A 15,374-nucleotide genomic window follows, 5' to 3' on the forward strand; every position below is an offset into this window, starting at 1 on the left:
ATTATTGCTTTCATCCTTTTCGAAAGATTTTACAGTTGCCAAGCGAGCTACTTCCCTCTGATTGTTCGCTCGTCGCCGGATGCGCTTCCTAGTGGGATTTATCGAGAATATTCTTTTCCAGTCCGAATCTTTGTCTCTCGCGATCGCGTCGATCCACGATCCACGAGCTCGAGGGTCGCGCGCAAAATGTTACGAGACCTCGTCTTGAATAGAATTGGCCCGGAGTGGGTATCGTCCTCGCGAGAGCAAAGGTCAGAAACGAGCCAATTATTTTCACGGTGCATTTAAAGCAACCTGACGGATTCGGTGGTTCTCGATACTTGCCCCCCCGCCCCCTGGAGTCGATGTATCGCCAAGGCGTCGCGCAGTCGAGCGAACGGCCATCGCGTCTCTGGATCCAGGATCGTTCTATTTACTACGGTTCTCTCCTCTTGCTTAAAATGCCTGCTCCATGGTCTACCGGCGAAAAATTCCGATCCCAAAGACGACTCGGCCGGTTTCATATTAAATAAACGCGCACGAATACCGTGATTCCTCGGGCCCCAGCATTCCCGACTTCGTCACTTTACTACGCGCGTATTTTCGAAATCGTAAAAGTTAACGAGCAGGAACTAACGCGGCCGCTTTGCAATTTTCCGAAAAATTGAACATACCAGTGCCCCGGCAACAGTATTTTATTTCCGACATTCATATCGGGCGTAATCCACTCTTAAAAGGCGGACGTTTCCGGAATTTTATTTTGGCTCGACGAAAAACTCGCCCGCCCCCCACCCCACCCTCCTCCGACCGCTCTGTCGGGTCGTACATATTTGTTTTCAACTGCTGGAATGGAAATGAAAGAGAGGAGGAACGCCAATTGCTTCTGTCAGTGAAAGAGTAACACGATTAGAGCAAACCTGCAACGAGACTAAAAGATCGTCGATCGTGGAAAGGGGTATCGTACAATTGTTCCAAAGCGTTGTTCGCCTTCGAATTTAATCGACTTACGACCAGTCCCGGTTGCTATGCGTAAAATATCGGCTACCTCGACGGGGGCTAACATTAATATTTATAACGCAGTATTGTAACCGTTGACTTTTCGTTGATTTGTAACATCAACGATTTCTCATGGATCCCAAGAAAGTCTTATAATTTGGAGAATTATTAAGTACATCGAATTAACACGATTGATTTTAAGACAGCAAAAATTACTAATACAATTTAACGCTCTATTAGGCTCGGCTGTTCAGATCAGAGTGTCGATCGATGGATCGACTTCGAGGTCCTTTGATGGGTTTCCAGTTGGTGGGGATCGATGCTTGTGCATCTATATCCTATCACGATGGGGATGTTCTATCCGTGCTATCTCTTGTACTAGACGTATCGGTAAACTAGAAACCTACAGGGAATATGTAATCGTACGATTTGTACGGTTACGGTATATACAATTTTAATTACTCGTGTCTCTAAAGTGATATATAGCAACCGAGACGTGTAACCTACCTTGTTGCAAGAGTGGATTAAAATCGAAGACGTACGATTCTGGTCACGCGTCCCCGTATTCAACGTCGAATGACTAAAGAGCCGATGTTTGTAGAGCATCAAATCGTAGAACATCTCGTTACCAGCGGGACGCGTCAACGTATTCCGCGTCGAGTAAAATCCCAGATTTAATGGATCCGTAGTCTGACTTCTGCTTGGTAAACCTTGGGACGAGCGTCTTCGAGGAGCAGCGGGAACGTGATCGAAAGGGCTGAAGAACGAGAAAAAAGACGGCGTGTAATACAAAAGCTATTTTTATTCTTTAATCTCATATCAGTCGTGAAAAACCCTTCACTACATCCAAAGTACGTACGACATGTGCAGAATCGAATACATTACGTTATACACGGTAATACAAATCGTATTGCTCAATCATTCGGAACATCGTGTGTACAATGAGCCTGTGTACGTATTACATGTGTACATATGTATGCATACACACGTGTATGCACGTACGTACACATATATATATACACACGTGTACATATATGTATGTATGTATGTATGTAAAGAGAGAAAGAGAGAGAGAGAGGTGATTTCACGGGGCTTGATTTGGCGTGTGACTGTATGTAATATGTGTAAGGTGTGCACAAATGATATAGGTGTGCGCATGTGTGTAGTTGTGCGGAATCGTAACTCTCTCCGTGGCGAATTTTACACTCGAAGATTGGGTCGAACGAGATCGATACGTCTGCCCCTCGATTCACCTCCTTCTTCTGCTCCCTTTTTCTACTTTTTCTTCTCCTCTTTGCTAACGATTATGACTCGCGGGAAGCCTCGTGACGAGAAAGTGACGCGCGGCTGTCACGGTTCCATCGGAATTTCCCTTCTTTTCGTCTTAGCTACGCTCCGCCCGTCTCGCGAATTACCCTTCTTCCGCTTCTTCCGCTTCCTCCGCTTCGTCTGATCCAAACCGCTGACATTCTACTTGGACTCGTTACCGGTAATCGTAATTATTCATTACACGCCAACTCTGACGATGGTTTCGCGTTCGATTTCTACTCAATAAATATATGCAACGGTTAATGGAAGCTTCATAATTCATCGAAAACACGGCCGCGACTTTGGAATTTTCACACCGGAAGCAGAACCTCCTTTCCGATAAGTTTTAATAGTAACGAGTTCCGCGTTTCGAACTTGGAGATTATTATTAACATTTTAGAAGAGGAACGATTGTGCTTCCGCAGTGAAAATTTTCGAGGCGTAATCGAAATTGTTCTCGATGAATTATGGAGCTTCTGTTAATCGTTGCTTTTAATCTTTTATTTATTCGTTAAAGGAGCAAGGATTTCCGACGTTTGCACTGTTCTTTACGAGTAGCGTAACGTCGTATCGATCAAAAAGTTGTACGTTTTAATCTTTGTTTTTAATTCCAAAGCAACGTTAAATGATATCGTGATTGCATGGAGCTTCTATCTCCACCGTAAACGTACATTTTTGTCAACCCAGATCCTTAATCTATCCCACCTTCAAAGAACCTTTTCGTTCGTTGGTTAATCGCATTCGACGAGCAACGGAGAAATCCCATCCGAATAAACACATTAACTAATTAAACGAATACGTTTGCAGCGTCGCGTAGCGAAAAGAGGACTTTGCGTCCCACGAATCGATGGAATATTTCAGATACAAATGCGACTAATCGTCGTTGGACGATTGACGCGCGAATTCTTGGGTGGAAATTTCGATATAAATTCTTCTTTGACCGTATAGATCGCGGTGGATCGATCTACGGAAAAAACGTCTACTCGTATTTCATACATATATTCATATTGACGCGTCAGACGTCGCGGCGCAAACGGAAATTCTCCCGGTTTCTGTTACGAGCCATTCCGCTTCGACGAAGTCGCGCTCGAGACACGTTGCGGTTCTCTTACAAATTTATTTCCTCAAAATATATGCTCTACGATTCGTTGCGTATGGCGTAAACGGTGCAATGCTCGCGATTCGCATAATTGAATCCACGTGCTTCGATTGCCAAAGATTCGTGGGAACGAATTCTGCTGAATTTTCATTAGACGTACTCGTACATCGTTCGCGGGAATGCTTTGAGAATCAAACAAACAGCAGTTATACTTCGTTTCGAAAGAGAGGCGTGAAACAACGAGGTCGTAGGCCGCGATCTATCGGAAAATTATGTTGTAATTTGTCAGTGGGGCGCGCGAATCGAACCGCGGGACAAAGTGACATTTTTTCCGGCGCGATCGAAGCTGAAGATTGCGTTCGAACCTGCGGCGACGGTGATCAAACGACCGGACGCACGGCCAACGATATTACCGAAAAATATTTCGCCACCGAGATGAATTTTTGCCAGCGTTCTATGACCGTGCCTCGTCGAACGTTAACGGATATCGAAGCGACAACCTGCAACGAAATTCGCGTACCGTGAGCGAGCTTTGCGAGGAAGCTACCGAAACTCGTTTGGCGTTCGACCGTAGTTAGTAATGCTTATTAATTCCTCGTCGTACGCGAACATCGAAAAGTCGATAACATAACGTTTTATTCCGATTCCCGACTACTCGCGAGGCTCGTTGCGCTGACTCTGTCCAATCGATTTTTAAGCCGCTCGCTCGCACCGACTACTTTGGTTGCATTTTTGGAGACGAGCTAAATAGAGGCGAGTACCTTTGACCAGTCCGGAACGAAAGAAAACGAACAGTGGGGAATAAATTTCCTCGCGTGCTACAGTTTTCGTTACGGGGATCCATTCAATCTGAATTCAGAGGAACGCGATTTACCTTGGAAGAACGATTAACGAATGCTCGAAGGATGGGAAGGGATTCAGAAACGAGAAAATGCTATCGAACCGTTGAATTCGACGTGTCTTGTTTTACTGCGTCGATAGTGCAAGAAGAAAACACGATTCCTTGGGAAAAGAAACATTCGCGACGGTGAAATTTCCGAGAGAATCTATAGGTTCGTCTTTGGTGAAACGTCAGGGATCAGCGACTTCGATCAGCGATCTACGAAACAAAGGGGAACAATCGGAGAAGCAACGGTGCCGCGAACATTGGATGGCATTGTTGAAACTGGGAACCGCATTAGCGTCAAATAATTAAATCCTCCGACGGCAATAACCATCGCTTATAGCCCGCTAATAATTATCAGGGTCCGTAGCCGCGTTCATAACTTATCGTTAATCGGTGCCGGAATCCTTTGTCGCCGGTTTGGACGCATTGAAGTTCTGACCGCCGGGAAAAGTGCATTGTTAAAAATAATGAATATCATCGAGTGGCGAATTTGACCCGTGCGACACCGTGCGAATAATATATGGAAACGTGCTTCCTGCTTGTCGTCGTTCGTTATCCGCCGCGTCGAGTGTCGAGATAATCAGGAGGTCTCGTTAATAAATAAGTGGATTTTTCGAGCGGAATTCGAAAGTTACCGTGCATTATTTTTCCCTGGCCTTCCCACATGTTTACCTTTTAATTGGATCATTATTTTTGCGACGGGGAGTTTAAAACATGCGAATTTCGTTTCTTCGAGCGTGTCTACGCGTTAAAAGTTGCATTATTACGTAAAAGCGAAGGGTCCGTTTAAACCTTTCTATTACCGCGCCTCGATAAAACACGGATTAATCCCCCGTCCTACCGTAGACGCTATTGTAGACATTACAACGGGGTAATGTCTCGGGACTTATCGTAAGATGATATTGAAGACTTTAGTATAGAACGATATCGTGGATTATCCTTTAATTATGCAGTAAATCCTATTATAAGGTAATACTATAGGCTTCGTCGTATGGTGGTGGCCTAGTTCGATCAAGAGAAGATGTAGGTTTTATCGGGAGGCGATTCTGTAGTTCTACTACTACGGTGGGATAATGTAACTCTTACTCGGGATGTCTCTGAACTAGATCTCTCTCAACGCGAGCCGATTACGTATGTAAATAGTTCACTAACTCTAAGTTCTCGACTTCTACTGGTTCGATAGCCTCGCGAAAGTTGAAGGATCGATCGAACGATAAATAAAAATTACAACGAAGAAGCGTAAGTTCGGAAAACTCGCAGCCGCGTCAAAGATCGTCGAAAAGCATCCTCGTCGAACGGAATCGAAAAAAGGTCGAACAACGATTTCGATGGCCGTTTGTACGGCAACAATCGGCGAGTTTTTCCAGCCACGAACGCTGTCGACTAGCTCTCAAAGAGACAGCTCGATTCCTGTCACGCGGACGCGTACCGTTGTCCTGCAAATAGTGATTATCCTCGTTGTGCCCGCGAAAACAAGCCCTTTCAGTGCGTCGACGCGTTCACCGAAGCGTTTCCCGCGGCTCGTTACTCGCCGACAGCCGGGAAGAAAGGTTTCCCCGTCGATGCGATTTCGTAGCATGTGCGCTCGAATCGAAACTCCCGGCTAGCAATTCCACCGAGGATTCCGTCGAATTCGGGAAATTCGAAGCAAAGTCTCGCGCGTTCTCTGCCCGCGTCTACCCTGTTTCGAATTTCCGAGTAACTCGTTTCACCTCGTACCAAGCGTTTCCATGTTTCTCACGCACGCTGAACACCCGACAAATAGATTCTGTTCAGGATCGGTACAGCGAGTGGGTTTATGAACGAATAACTTCTTGGAACGCCCTCGATTTTCCCCAGATGTTTACGTAAAATCGCGAGCGATCCTCCGCCGAACGTACACCGCGAATCAATGCGAGTAATTGTGCTATCGCGAACGTTGTCGAGTGCACAGCTGTATAGCAAACCGCGTAATTCCATTGCGGTGGACACTGATCCCACACCGCTATCGACAGATGCGCGAAGAACGGCTCTACGGAACAAAAATACGCGATTCGACGGATAAAAACGTTGGGAGTCTTGTCGCGAGACGATCGATGCGCTCGCCAACATTTTCTATCGTTGCTGTTACAAAATTACAGATAAAAATTGTACTTTCCAAGGATCCTATCAGCGGTGCTTTCGTTCGGAAACCATCGTTCAGAGTTCGCGCGATCGTATGCCTCTCGTCCGGGACTAAGAGTAGATTCGCATCATTGTACTAAAAATTACAAATTGAATTAAATTTGACGTTTCGATGTATTTGCGGCGCGTTTATCGCTTCGTTCGAGTCTACTGTGATCGGGAGGAGATTAATTGATCGTTCGAGGTCGCTGGGAGCCTGTAATCCACGATGGGCTTTTCGTTTAGGCCATTTGCTAGTTTCAACACGTTACAAAAAGAGATTTACGGAAAACTCGTTTCAGATTCTTCGCTATCAAATAAAAATGAATACCTTTCATCGTGATTTTCACCTCGGTTCTTTCGTTCGTCGACCAAATTTCGTAGAATATAAAGCGAAAAGATCGTTCGAAGTCTGTTGGTCGAAAAGGGAAGTACGGATATCAGCGATTTACGTGTATCAAGGATAGATTCTGACTCTTCTCGAGAGTTTAACGCGTCGAATGGGAAATACTGAAGGGTTGCGCGATTCGAAAGACGCGAAGAGGCCGATTTCACCGGCTAAAGCGGTCTCGACGTTGATAGCCGTCGCGTCGAGGCGATAACGCTGCTGGAAACCAGCCTCGAAAGCCCGTCAATTTTCACGACGGTCTCTAGGAATCGCGACGAAGACCTCGGTCGAGCCTGAGGAATCTCTAATGGATACCGTTGAGCTTCCGTTCCTGGCAGACTGTAAGGCAAACACCGCGATCGGGGTCTGGTGATTGCGATGGCAAAAAGGAGATCATCCAGCAGCCGCGTGTCGTAAATTCTTCCTCTTCCAGTAGCTTCCTTCTACCATGTTTCGGCCTTATCGGGGCTGCGTCCGTCTACCGTATTCGAGGTTTCTGTCCACTTACCGTGACTCGTTACCCTAACGCTAGATTAACGGCTCTTTTATTACGTGTTACGTTACGTTATCGCGCGCGGAAGCACCCTTTCGCGGTGGAGAAGAACGCTCCTTCGCGACCAAAGAGCGATCGAGCCGTTTCTACGGTTGACACTTACGGAAGCGTCGCTTCCGACGTTTTGCTACAGTGTCAACGGTAAAAACCCGAGCCATCGAGGCCCTAAATATCCGATCGATCTATTTAATAGCTACGCTACATACGTAAATCGGTTTGCACGATTGACCGACATGCGCGCAGGATGCCACGCGAGACACGGCCCGTTGCGATAGGAGAACTTTGAAGAGTTAATTCCGTGCAGACGCCCTAGCGCTTCTATCGGTCGAGGCGAAGGTCCAACGATCGATGGTTACGGATCAAAGGGCCGCGGCGATATTTTTCGATACGTTTCGGAAAGTAGAACGCGTCGAGAATGATTGCTCTTCAAGATGGTCCCTCTAAGAATTCAGGAGATCCATGCGTCTCCGACTTTACTTCCGGGTCTCGCGGCGCACCCGGACACGCCGTCGAACGCTTAAAACTCTGTTACACGATGATTATGCACACTCGACAATGGATTACATCGTTTGATCGCGCGTCGTAGGCTCGAAGACACCCTTAAAAAATATCTACTTTCACCGTTTTCGAGTGTTCCGATCGGTCCTCGTATTCGCGTATTTATATCAGTGTGTACGTATATACCACTCTCGTGTCTGTTTCTCCGAGTTTATATATATTTTTGACTGTGTCTGTGTCTGTGTCTGTGTCTGTGTCTGTGTTTGTGTGTGTGTGTTTGTGTTTGTGTTTGTGTGTACATGCACGCGCAAGAGCGCGCGCGCGTGTATGTATATTTAACAGTTCTGTACATCAGGTTAAGTACCACCCTAGCTGGCTCGTAATCTCGCACAGTTCACCAGTCTTAAACACCCCAGTTAACGTTATTATCGCAGCGGCGGAACTGCTTTAACCTTCCGTCGGAACTTTCCAGACACGATAGAGAGTTCGTTTCTCCTGAAACCGACGAGCAGTAAACTTTAATAACGATATAATTGGTTATTCTAAAAACTGGAGTAATCGGGGGGAACGAGTGGAGGCGGTGAGAGACGGGGTTGGGTTAGGGGTTGCGTGTTAGCTTGAACAGATATTCGGTAAACGGTACGAATCCTGGCTTCTTCCTTCTTTGATCTTCCTCTACGCCCTTTCGTTGTCTTCTTTTCCCGAGCTTTGCGCTCGTAAAACTGCTCTCGGTCGCTGGAACCGACGTTTTATTCTATTCCTCCGCGCAAAGAACACGCATCTAACCATAACAACAGGATGTACTACTTGTTAAAAAATATTTGTTTCCGCTTGGAACGCGTTACGCGGCTTACCGGATAACGAGTTTCTCCAGCACTTTGCTTCGTACGCGTGTCCTTTCGAAACGGTTAATTAGCCAATGTTATACAGGGTGTTCGGCCACCCCTGCGAAAAACTTTAATGGGAGATTCTGAAAGCCAACATAAGACGAAAATCAAGGATGCTAATTTGTTAATTGAGTAAGTAATTGAAAGTACGTAGGATTTCGGGGGTATGTGTATTCACTAAAAATTATTGAAATTTACCCCCGCAACCGAAAATAATTTTTCCATTATGATTTCAAACTTATTAATTTCACCGAAAAATTTAGGCACCTACTTGAATTTTTTTCTCGAAAGGAAGTAGGATTTCGAGGAGATGTCTATTTACCAAAAACGATTGTAATTGACTCCCGCAATCGAAAATAATTTTTCCATTATGATTTGAAATTTTTTAATAAATGTTTAACGAAGCCTCAATCAACAAATTGATATTCTTGATTTTCGTCTCATTTTGGGCTCTAGACTCTCCCATTAAAATTTTTCCCAGGGGTGGCCGAACACCTTGTATATCGTTTTCTAGTTAAATTTAATATTTCATTGAGCGACGCGACAACGAAATTACGATATCGGATCGAATCGAATGTAAACCAAGTTTCGAATATCTTTGCACGACTGACCGAGTCGCAGGATTAAACTAATACGAGCGCAAAGGCATCGATTCCTGTGTTCCCGGGTCGTGGACGAATCGGCTTCGATCGAGCCGCGACTAACGGCTCGCCAAACATTTTTCCGAATTTCTCTTCCGCCCGTGGCTAGTTGTTTGCGTTTGGCGGCTTTCGTAAGCTCTTGGAAAATTCGATTCCTCTATCCGGCCCACCGTTAACGTATTCCTCGCTTCGAGAGATTCCATTGTCGGGCAAACCGACAGAGGGAACCAGAGAAACAGAGATAGAGAGAGGAAGAGAAAGAAAGAGAAACGCGCCAAGGCGTTCCGGAAGCTTCTCGAAAATCCTTCTCCGGCAGAGGGACTCGTTTCTAGCTCAAGGGCACCGAAAGAATTCTCTCGCGGTTTCACGTTTTTGAAATTTGCGTGCGTTTCTCGAACGAGTAAATCTAACGTCGACCCCGAAGACGGGGGAACGGAAAACGCGTAGTAACCGTGATTCGATTAGCGAGGGCTGCTGTCGGTCCATGGACACGCTGGCCTGGCTCTGACAAGAAATTATTATCCGTAGACACGCGATTCGGGGCTTCCGGAAAGCCTTGCACCTGATTAATCCATTACGGTTCCCGACTACTAGGTCGGCTCCTTTTGTTCCTGCTCAACCGGCACTTTGGTCGTACGACGTCTGACATCCATTCCGCCGGATCTCGACGACGACGTCCTCCGTCTGTCCCGAGGTTCTTGTTCCGCCAATCATCTACCGCGGCTTGTTTTCCCAGGATTAATTCCTCCTGACAAATTTACCCTCGTTTCGGACACGCTCGCGACCGGATCGCGACGATCGTCTTTCCGAAATACGAAACGGAGAACACTCGAGGATTCACACAAACATCGAGGATTCCGTATCGTTTGGTCGCGTGGTATTCGGTGGTTGTGGTTAAAAGGGTCGTTTATACGTCCATCGCGTCGCCGACGTAGCCCTCGTCGGGACTCTCCGGGTGATGGGGTGGCTGTAGCTCCTCCGCCCTGGCCGCGGCGGCGGCGGCAGCCTCGCGTGCCGTTTTGCTCAGCAACGATCTGGGGGAGAGAGGCGTCGTCTCGCCCCTGTACGCGGCGGGGGGCGAAGGGATGAAGGGCACCTCGGGGTAGACGGGAACCGGGGACACCGGGGAAACGGGCAACTGCTGCTGGAGAGGCTGCTCCACCGGTTGTATCTGCGGCTGTTGTTGAGCGGGGTAAGGGTATCCCTCGGCGGTGTACCTGGCATCGGTTCTAGGCAACACCGGGTCGTATCCTGGCGATCTGGCGAGAAACTCCGCTTCCCTGGAGTATCTGGCGGGCGGCGCGACCGCGGATCCCTCCGCCATTCGTTGCCTCAAACGTGGGAGGGTACTCGCCGCGCTGAAGGGTAGTTTCGGTAGACCAAAGTTCAAGGGGTAGCCGTCCTGGTCGAGATAGCTGAGCTGCGGTATATTCGACGGACGCAAGTCGGGCTGCAGCGGATACCCCGAGTCGTATTCTAGGATTTGTCTGTCGCCGGGTTGGTGACGGTACAGCTGACCGTAGCCCACATCCGTCGTCTCCGGGACCTCGTTTATCAGGTCCGGTTCCGTCAGATACTTGGACACCGGACTGCAGTAAGGCTCGTCCACGGTTCTGTGCTCCCTGTGCTCCAAAGTCGCGGCTCTGTTCATCTCCCTCTCGGTGTACGAGACTATCTGCTGGTGCTCCAGCCCCAACAAGCTCCCGTTGCCCTTTCGACAGGGTATACTGGTCGCGGTGTCTTTGGTGATCGGCATCACCGACTTGTTCTGCGACACCAGAGCTTTCGAGTTTCTCTTCCGGTCACGACGACGTCTGCGCACGCAAAACACCACGCTGGCTATCAGGGAACCGAGGGCGAACAGCGTGAACACCAGAGCTCCGGCGGCTACAGCCGCCACGTATCCCGATCTGGAACGATCGTTCGGTGGCTCGGCGGTCACCTTTTCTTGCACGAGCACTCTCAAAGACAGATTCGACTCGGCCGATCCTGCTCCGTTCTCCGCTATGCACGTATACGTGCCCTCGTTCGGCGACTCCACCGAGTAGATCAACAGAGTGCTGCTCATGTTGGTGTCCCCTCGTTGCTTGTACACGAACCTGAAACAGATTTCGCCACATCGTCGATATTTTGCTTCGAGCGGACCAACGATTCGCTATTCTATTTCTATGAAAATTTCACTCGACGGTAGTCTCGCGAGGATCGTACAGTTGAAAAATAGTCGACGATTTCCTTCGAACCGTGTAATTCATTAGGAGCGTTCAGGATGTGAAACTCCCGCGACGCGACGCGGAACGTTTAATTCAAAGCGAATTTGGTTAAAGGTTTGCTCGCGGCGCGCCGCGACAAAAATAACGCGACTTCGCGTTCCCGGATCGACGATTCTCCGCCATCGCTGCGTTGATATTGTAACGAGAATAACATTTTAACGACGTTCGACGTGGAACACGGCCCAGCTTGTACTATTAACGAGACAGAAGTTTCGTTAAAGCTTCGGTGCAAAAGCACGGCCGGGCTGGCGGTTCTAACGGTCGCTAAAAAATTCTAGCGACAAAACCTTTGAAATTTTTCCACAGAGACGTCGCTAGAAATTGTCCGACGGTCGCGATGCAAACGTTGGTAATTAGTATACCGGTAATTTCATGGTAAACGACCGTGAACAGCGCGCGAGGTTTTTCTTCGTCGCGACGTCGTTTGAAACTCGATCAACGCGTAAGTTTCCAACGACGCGAGCAGAAGCTGATTTTCCTTCGAAATTGCACGAAACACGTGACCCGACCGTGACCGTAAAAACAACGAGAACTTTATCCACGGGAGAAATTCAAATGTTATTGGAAGTTTATTTCGATTCGGAACGACCGTGTACGCAGCTATTTGTACCACCGCTTCGCTCTGTCGATGGTTCGGCGAAAAATACCAGGAATTGTTTTTTCTCTGGGGAAAATTTTGATATTGGCGACGATTCGACAACTGTCGCTTATCTCGTGTAACGAAATGATACTAAAGAGAAGAACGCGAGAACAAGACGAAAAACGCGCGATTAAAAATATACTTCTCCCACGCTGCGTTTCAACTCGTTTCCTCGAACACGAAGAAATCGTTGGCAATAGGAAAAGATATAAAAATAAAAATTTCCATCGGTGACTGAAATTGAATTTCGTGCGCGTGTCTCGTTCTGTCGACCGTTGACCGACAAATACGAAAAATGAAGAACGAGAAAGGCAGAGGGTAAGCAAAGAAGCGCCCCGGGTCACGAAAATATTTGACGTAGACTCGGGGGTACGGTCGATTTTTATCCGCGAACGAGGAATAAATATTAAAAGTTAGTTTAGGACGCTGAGGATTCTAAGATGCTGTAAAGATTGAGAGGTTGTCGGAGCCGTGTAGGCAGGTACTCACCGGGGGCAGCTGCTGGAAGCGATCAGGAGCGAATTATTCTCGTTCTGGGACTCGCACGGCTCCCCGTTGAACCACCAAATCAGCTTAGCGGCCGGAACGGCGTAAACGTCGCATCTCAGGGTGACGTTGTCCCCCTCGTAGGCCTCCAGTCGATCCTGCAATTCGATTTGCGGCAGGCAAGCCAGCTCGTTCGGGTTCATGGTCTTGATCTGCTTTCCGCGGTGCTTCGGAGGCGCGTCGCATACGAGCTCGGACTCCTGGGGGGCGGTCGGGGCGGATTCCTTGAGCCAGGCCTGCGTGGGCCTGAGACGGCAGTCGCATAGCCAGGGATTGTTGTGCAAAGCGACTCCCCGAAGGCTGCCGCCGAGAGGCAGCGTCCGGTCGGGCACGCGGGTCAACCGGTTCCCGTCCAATCGAAGCCACTCGAGCAGCTGGAGGCCTTCGAACGCGTCCTGCTCGATAGTCTCGAGTCGGCATTGGCTCATGTCCAGGTTCGTCAGGTGCGCCAGATGTTGAAACGCCCCGCGGCGAATCTCTCGTATAGGGTTTCCGTTCAACAGCAGCTTCATCAGATTCGAGTAGAAGGGGAAGGTCTCGGTCGGTACCTGTTCGATCAGGTTCTCGGAAAGGTCCAGCTCCACCAGGCCCACCAGGCCCACGAACGCCCTCGACGCTATCCGGCTGATCTGCGATCTGGCCAGGTAGAGTCGCTGCAAATTTATCAGGCCGAGAGCGTGAAAGCATTCCGGCGGCAGACTGACCAGATGATTGCTCGACAGATCCAACACCTGCGTCTCCTCCCGGGCGCCCTGCGGGAGCCCTTTTAGGTTACGGTTCGCGCACTCTACCCATTCTTTCCCGCTCTTCCATTTGCACGTGCACAGAGACGGGCAGCTTTCCACCGTCGAGCTCCAGGTTAACAGCATCATCGTCCCGAGAACCGCCCCTCTCCACCACCAGGCCCGCCGGCTCGGGCACATGGTGTCTCGTTCTCGACCTCTCGCCGCTACCTTCGCCCCTTCTCTCTATCGCATTTTCAACTTCCCGACTCCGTCCGGTTCGATTTCTACGCCGACGTTCTTCCCACTCGTTCGCTCTCCGAATGAATTCTAGCGAGGTCATCAAGCCGAGGCGCTCGATCGTCGATTCCCACCCTGAAACAACAACCGTTACAACAAAACTTTTTTATCTCCTATATCGGGTTTCGCTGTAAAATACTACACCGACCGAGGATAAAGTTATCGGTTAACCCTTAGAGCTCTATGGACGCATACAGGGTGTCCCGTAAATAGTGTAAGAGCCGGAAATGTGGGGTAGCTGAGACGATTCTGAACAACAATTTCCTTTGCAAAAATGTCGGATGGAGCTTCGTTTTTGAATTATTAACGAAAAACACTGACGAATCACGGCGCGTGCCTGCCGCGCGCTCAGGGCCGTCCGAACTAAGAGAGCCACCGTGTCGGGTAGGTAGCAAGATGTGCATCGGAGATACCGCGAGGAACGAATACAAATAATTAAAAATACTACCACTGCAACTGTTACCTCTGCGGATTGGATAAATCAGTCAACTAAATCGAATTTATTAATTATTTGTATTCGCTGTTTCTAAGGAAGAAGAAATAAAATGTGAGAAGATGCTCTCGGAATTTTTAGGAAATTAATTCTTCGCACCTGAGTGACGCTTCTCGCCAGAGTGTGTTAAAATTAAAATAAGAATTATTTTCAGAAAATTAAAATAAATACGGTAAGAACCATTTGTAATCGTTTGTTATTAAAAACTGTACTGGAAAAGCAGACTGGATTTGTGCGTACCGAAACAATTAATAATTAAAAAACGAAGCTCCATCCGACATTTTTGCAAAGGAAATTGTTGTTCAGAATCGTCTCAGCTACCCCACATTTCCGGCTCTTACACTATTTACGGGACACCCTGTATATGCGTTTGGCGAAAGTCATCCGTGTAGCCTAAGGCCGCATTTATGTGTTTTCTCTAAATCATCCGCCTGGACTAAGGGCGCATATATGCGTTTGTCGATTTTTTTCAATCAATATGCAGTTATTTTCGTGTAAAATTAATACAGGGGCACTCGTTAGTAATTTGCCTTCCTTAAGTAGCGGTTGGGCAATATTAGGGTCATAAAAATCCCCGGGAATTTCCGAAATGGAAATTCCATTTTACGTCCCACTCTCCCAAAAAAATTATTAATTCCTGTTGTAAATATCAAATTAAGTTTTTTAGTTGATTGTAATATTTAATGTTTTAAATTGTTAATGTTTATAATACATAATTTTAATGCTCGAAAATAACAGTCTTTAATTATTTAACCTTCTGCAAAAGAATCACTATAATTTATTACTGTTTGCGCCTTGAATTGTCACTTCAGTGTGGCAAAAAAGAATTCCGCCCCCAGCGATGGTCAGCGATAGCCGCGATAGTCCCTACGAACCGTTTCGGCCACGAGTATTCAGAGCTCAAAGGGTTAAACGCGTCGAATCGATATCGCAACGATATTTCACCGGTCATTTCTGCTTGGAAATAATTAAAAAATACGAGCTCTCCCCCGTCGTTGCATCGTCTCGCGTCCTTTGAACGATGCA

The 15,374-nt window shown here is 47.7% G+C and overlaps 1 protein-coding gene across 3 annotated transcripts in view; it reads right to left on the reverse strand.

Annotated features, from left to right (window-relative positions):
* Window positions 1-1,759: 1,759 nt before the first annotated feature.
* The window catches only part of LOC143342287 (uncharacterized), a 185,287-nt gene continuing 171,672 nt past the window's right edge, over window positions 1,760-15,374 (reverse strand). For all 3 annotated transcript variants that reach the window (XM_076765981.1, XM_076765979.1, XM_076765980.1), the window contains 2 exons: window positions 12,777-13,930; window positions 1,760-11,476 (listed from right to left, as the gene is read on the reverse strand). In XM_076765981.1, coding sequence (XP_076622096.1) covers window positions 10,285-11,476; window positions 12,777-13,756 — 2,172 coding nt within the window. In that variant the 5' untranslated portion in view covers window positions 13,757-13,930 and the 3' untranslated portion in view covers window positions 1,760-10,284. The remainder of the gene's footprint in view (window positions 11,477-12,776; window positions 13,931-15,374) is intronic.

Source organism: Colletes latitarsis, chromosome 6, assembly GCF_051014445.1.
Source record: "Colletes latitarsis isolate SP2378_abdomen chromosome 6, iyColLati1, whole genome shotgun sequence".
Classification (NCBI taxonomy): domain Eukaryota; kingdom Metazoa; phylum Arthropoda; class Insecta; order Hymenoptera; family Colletidae; genus Colletes; species Colletes latitarsis.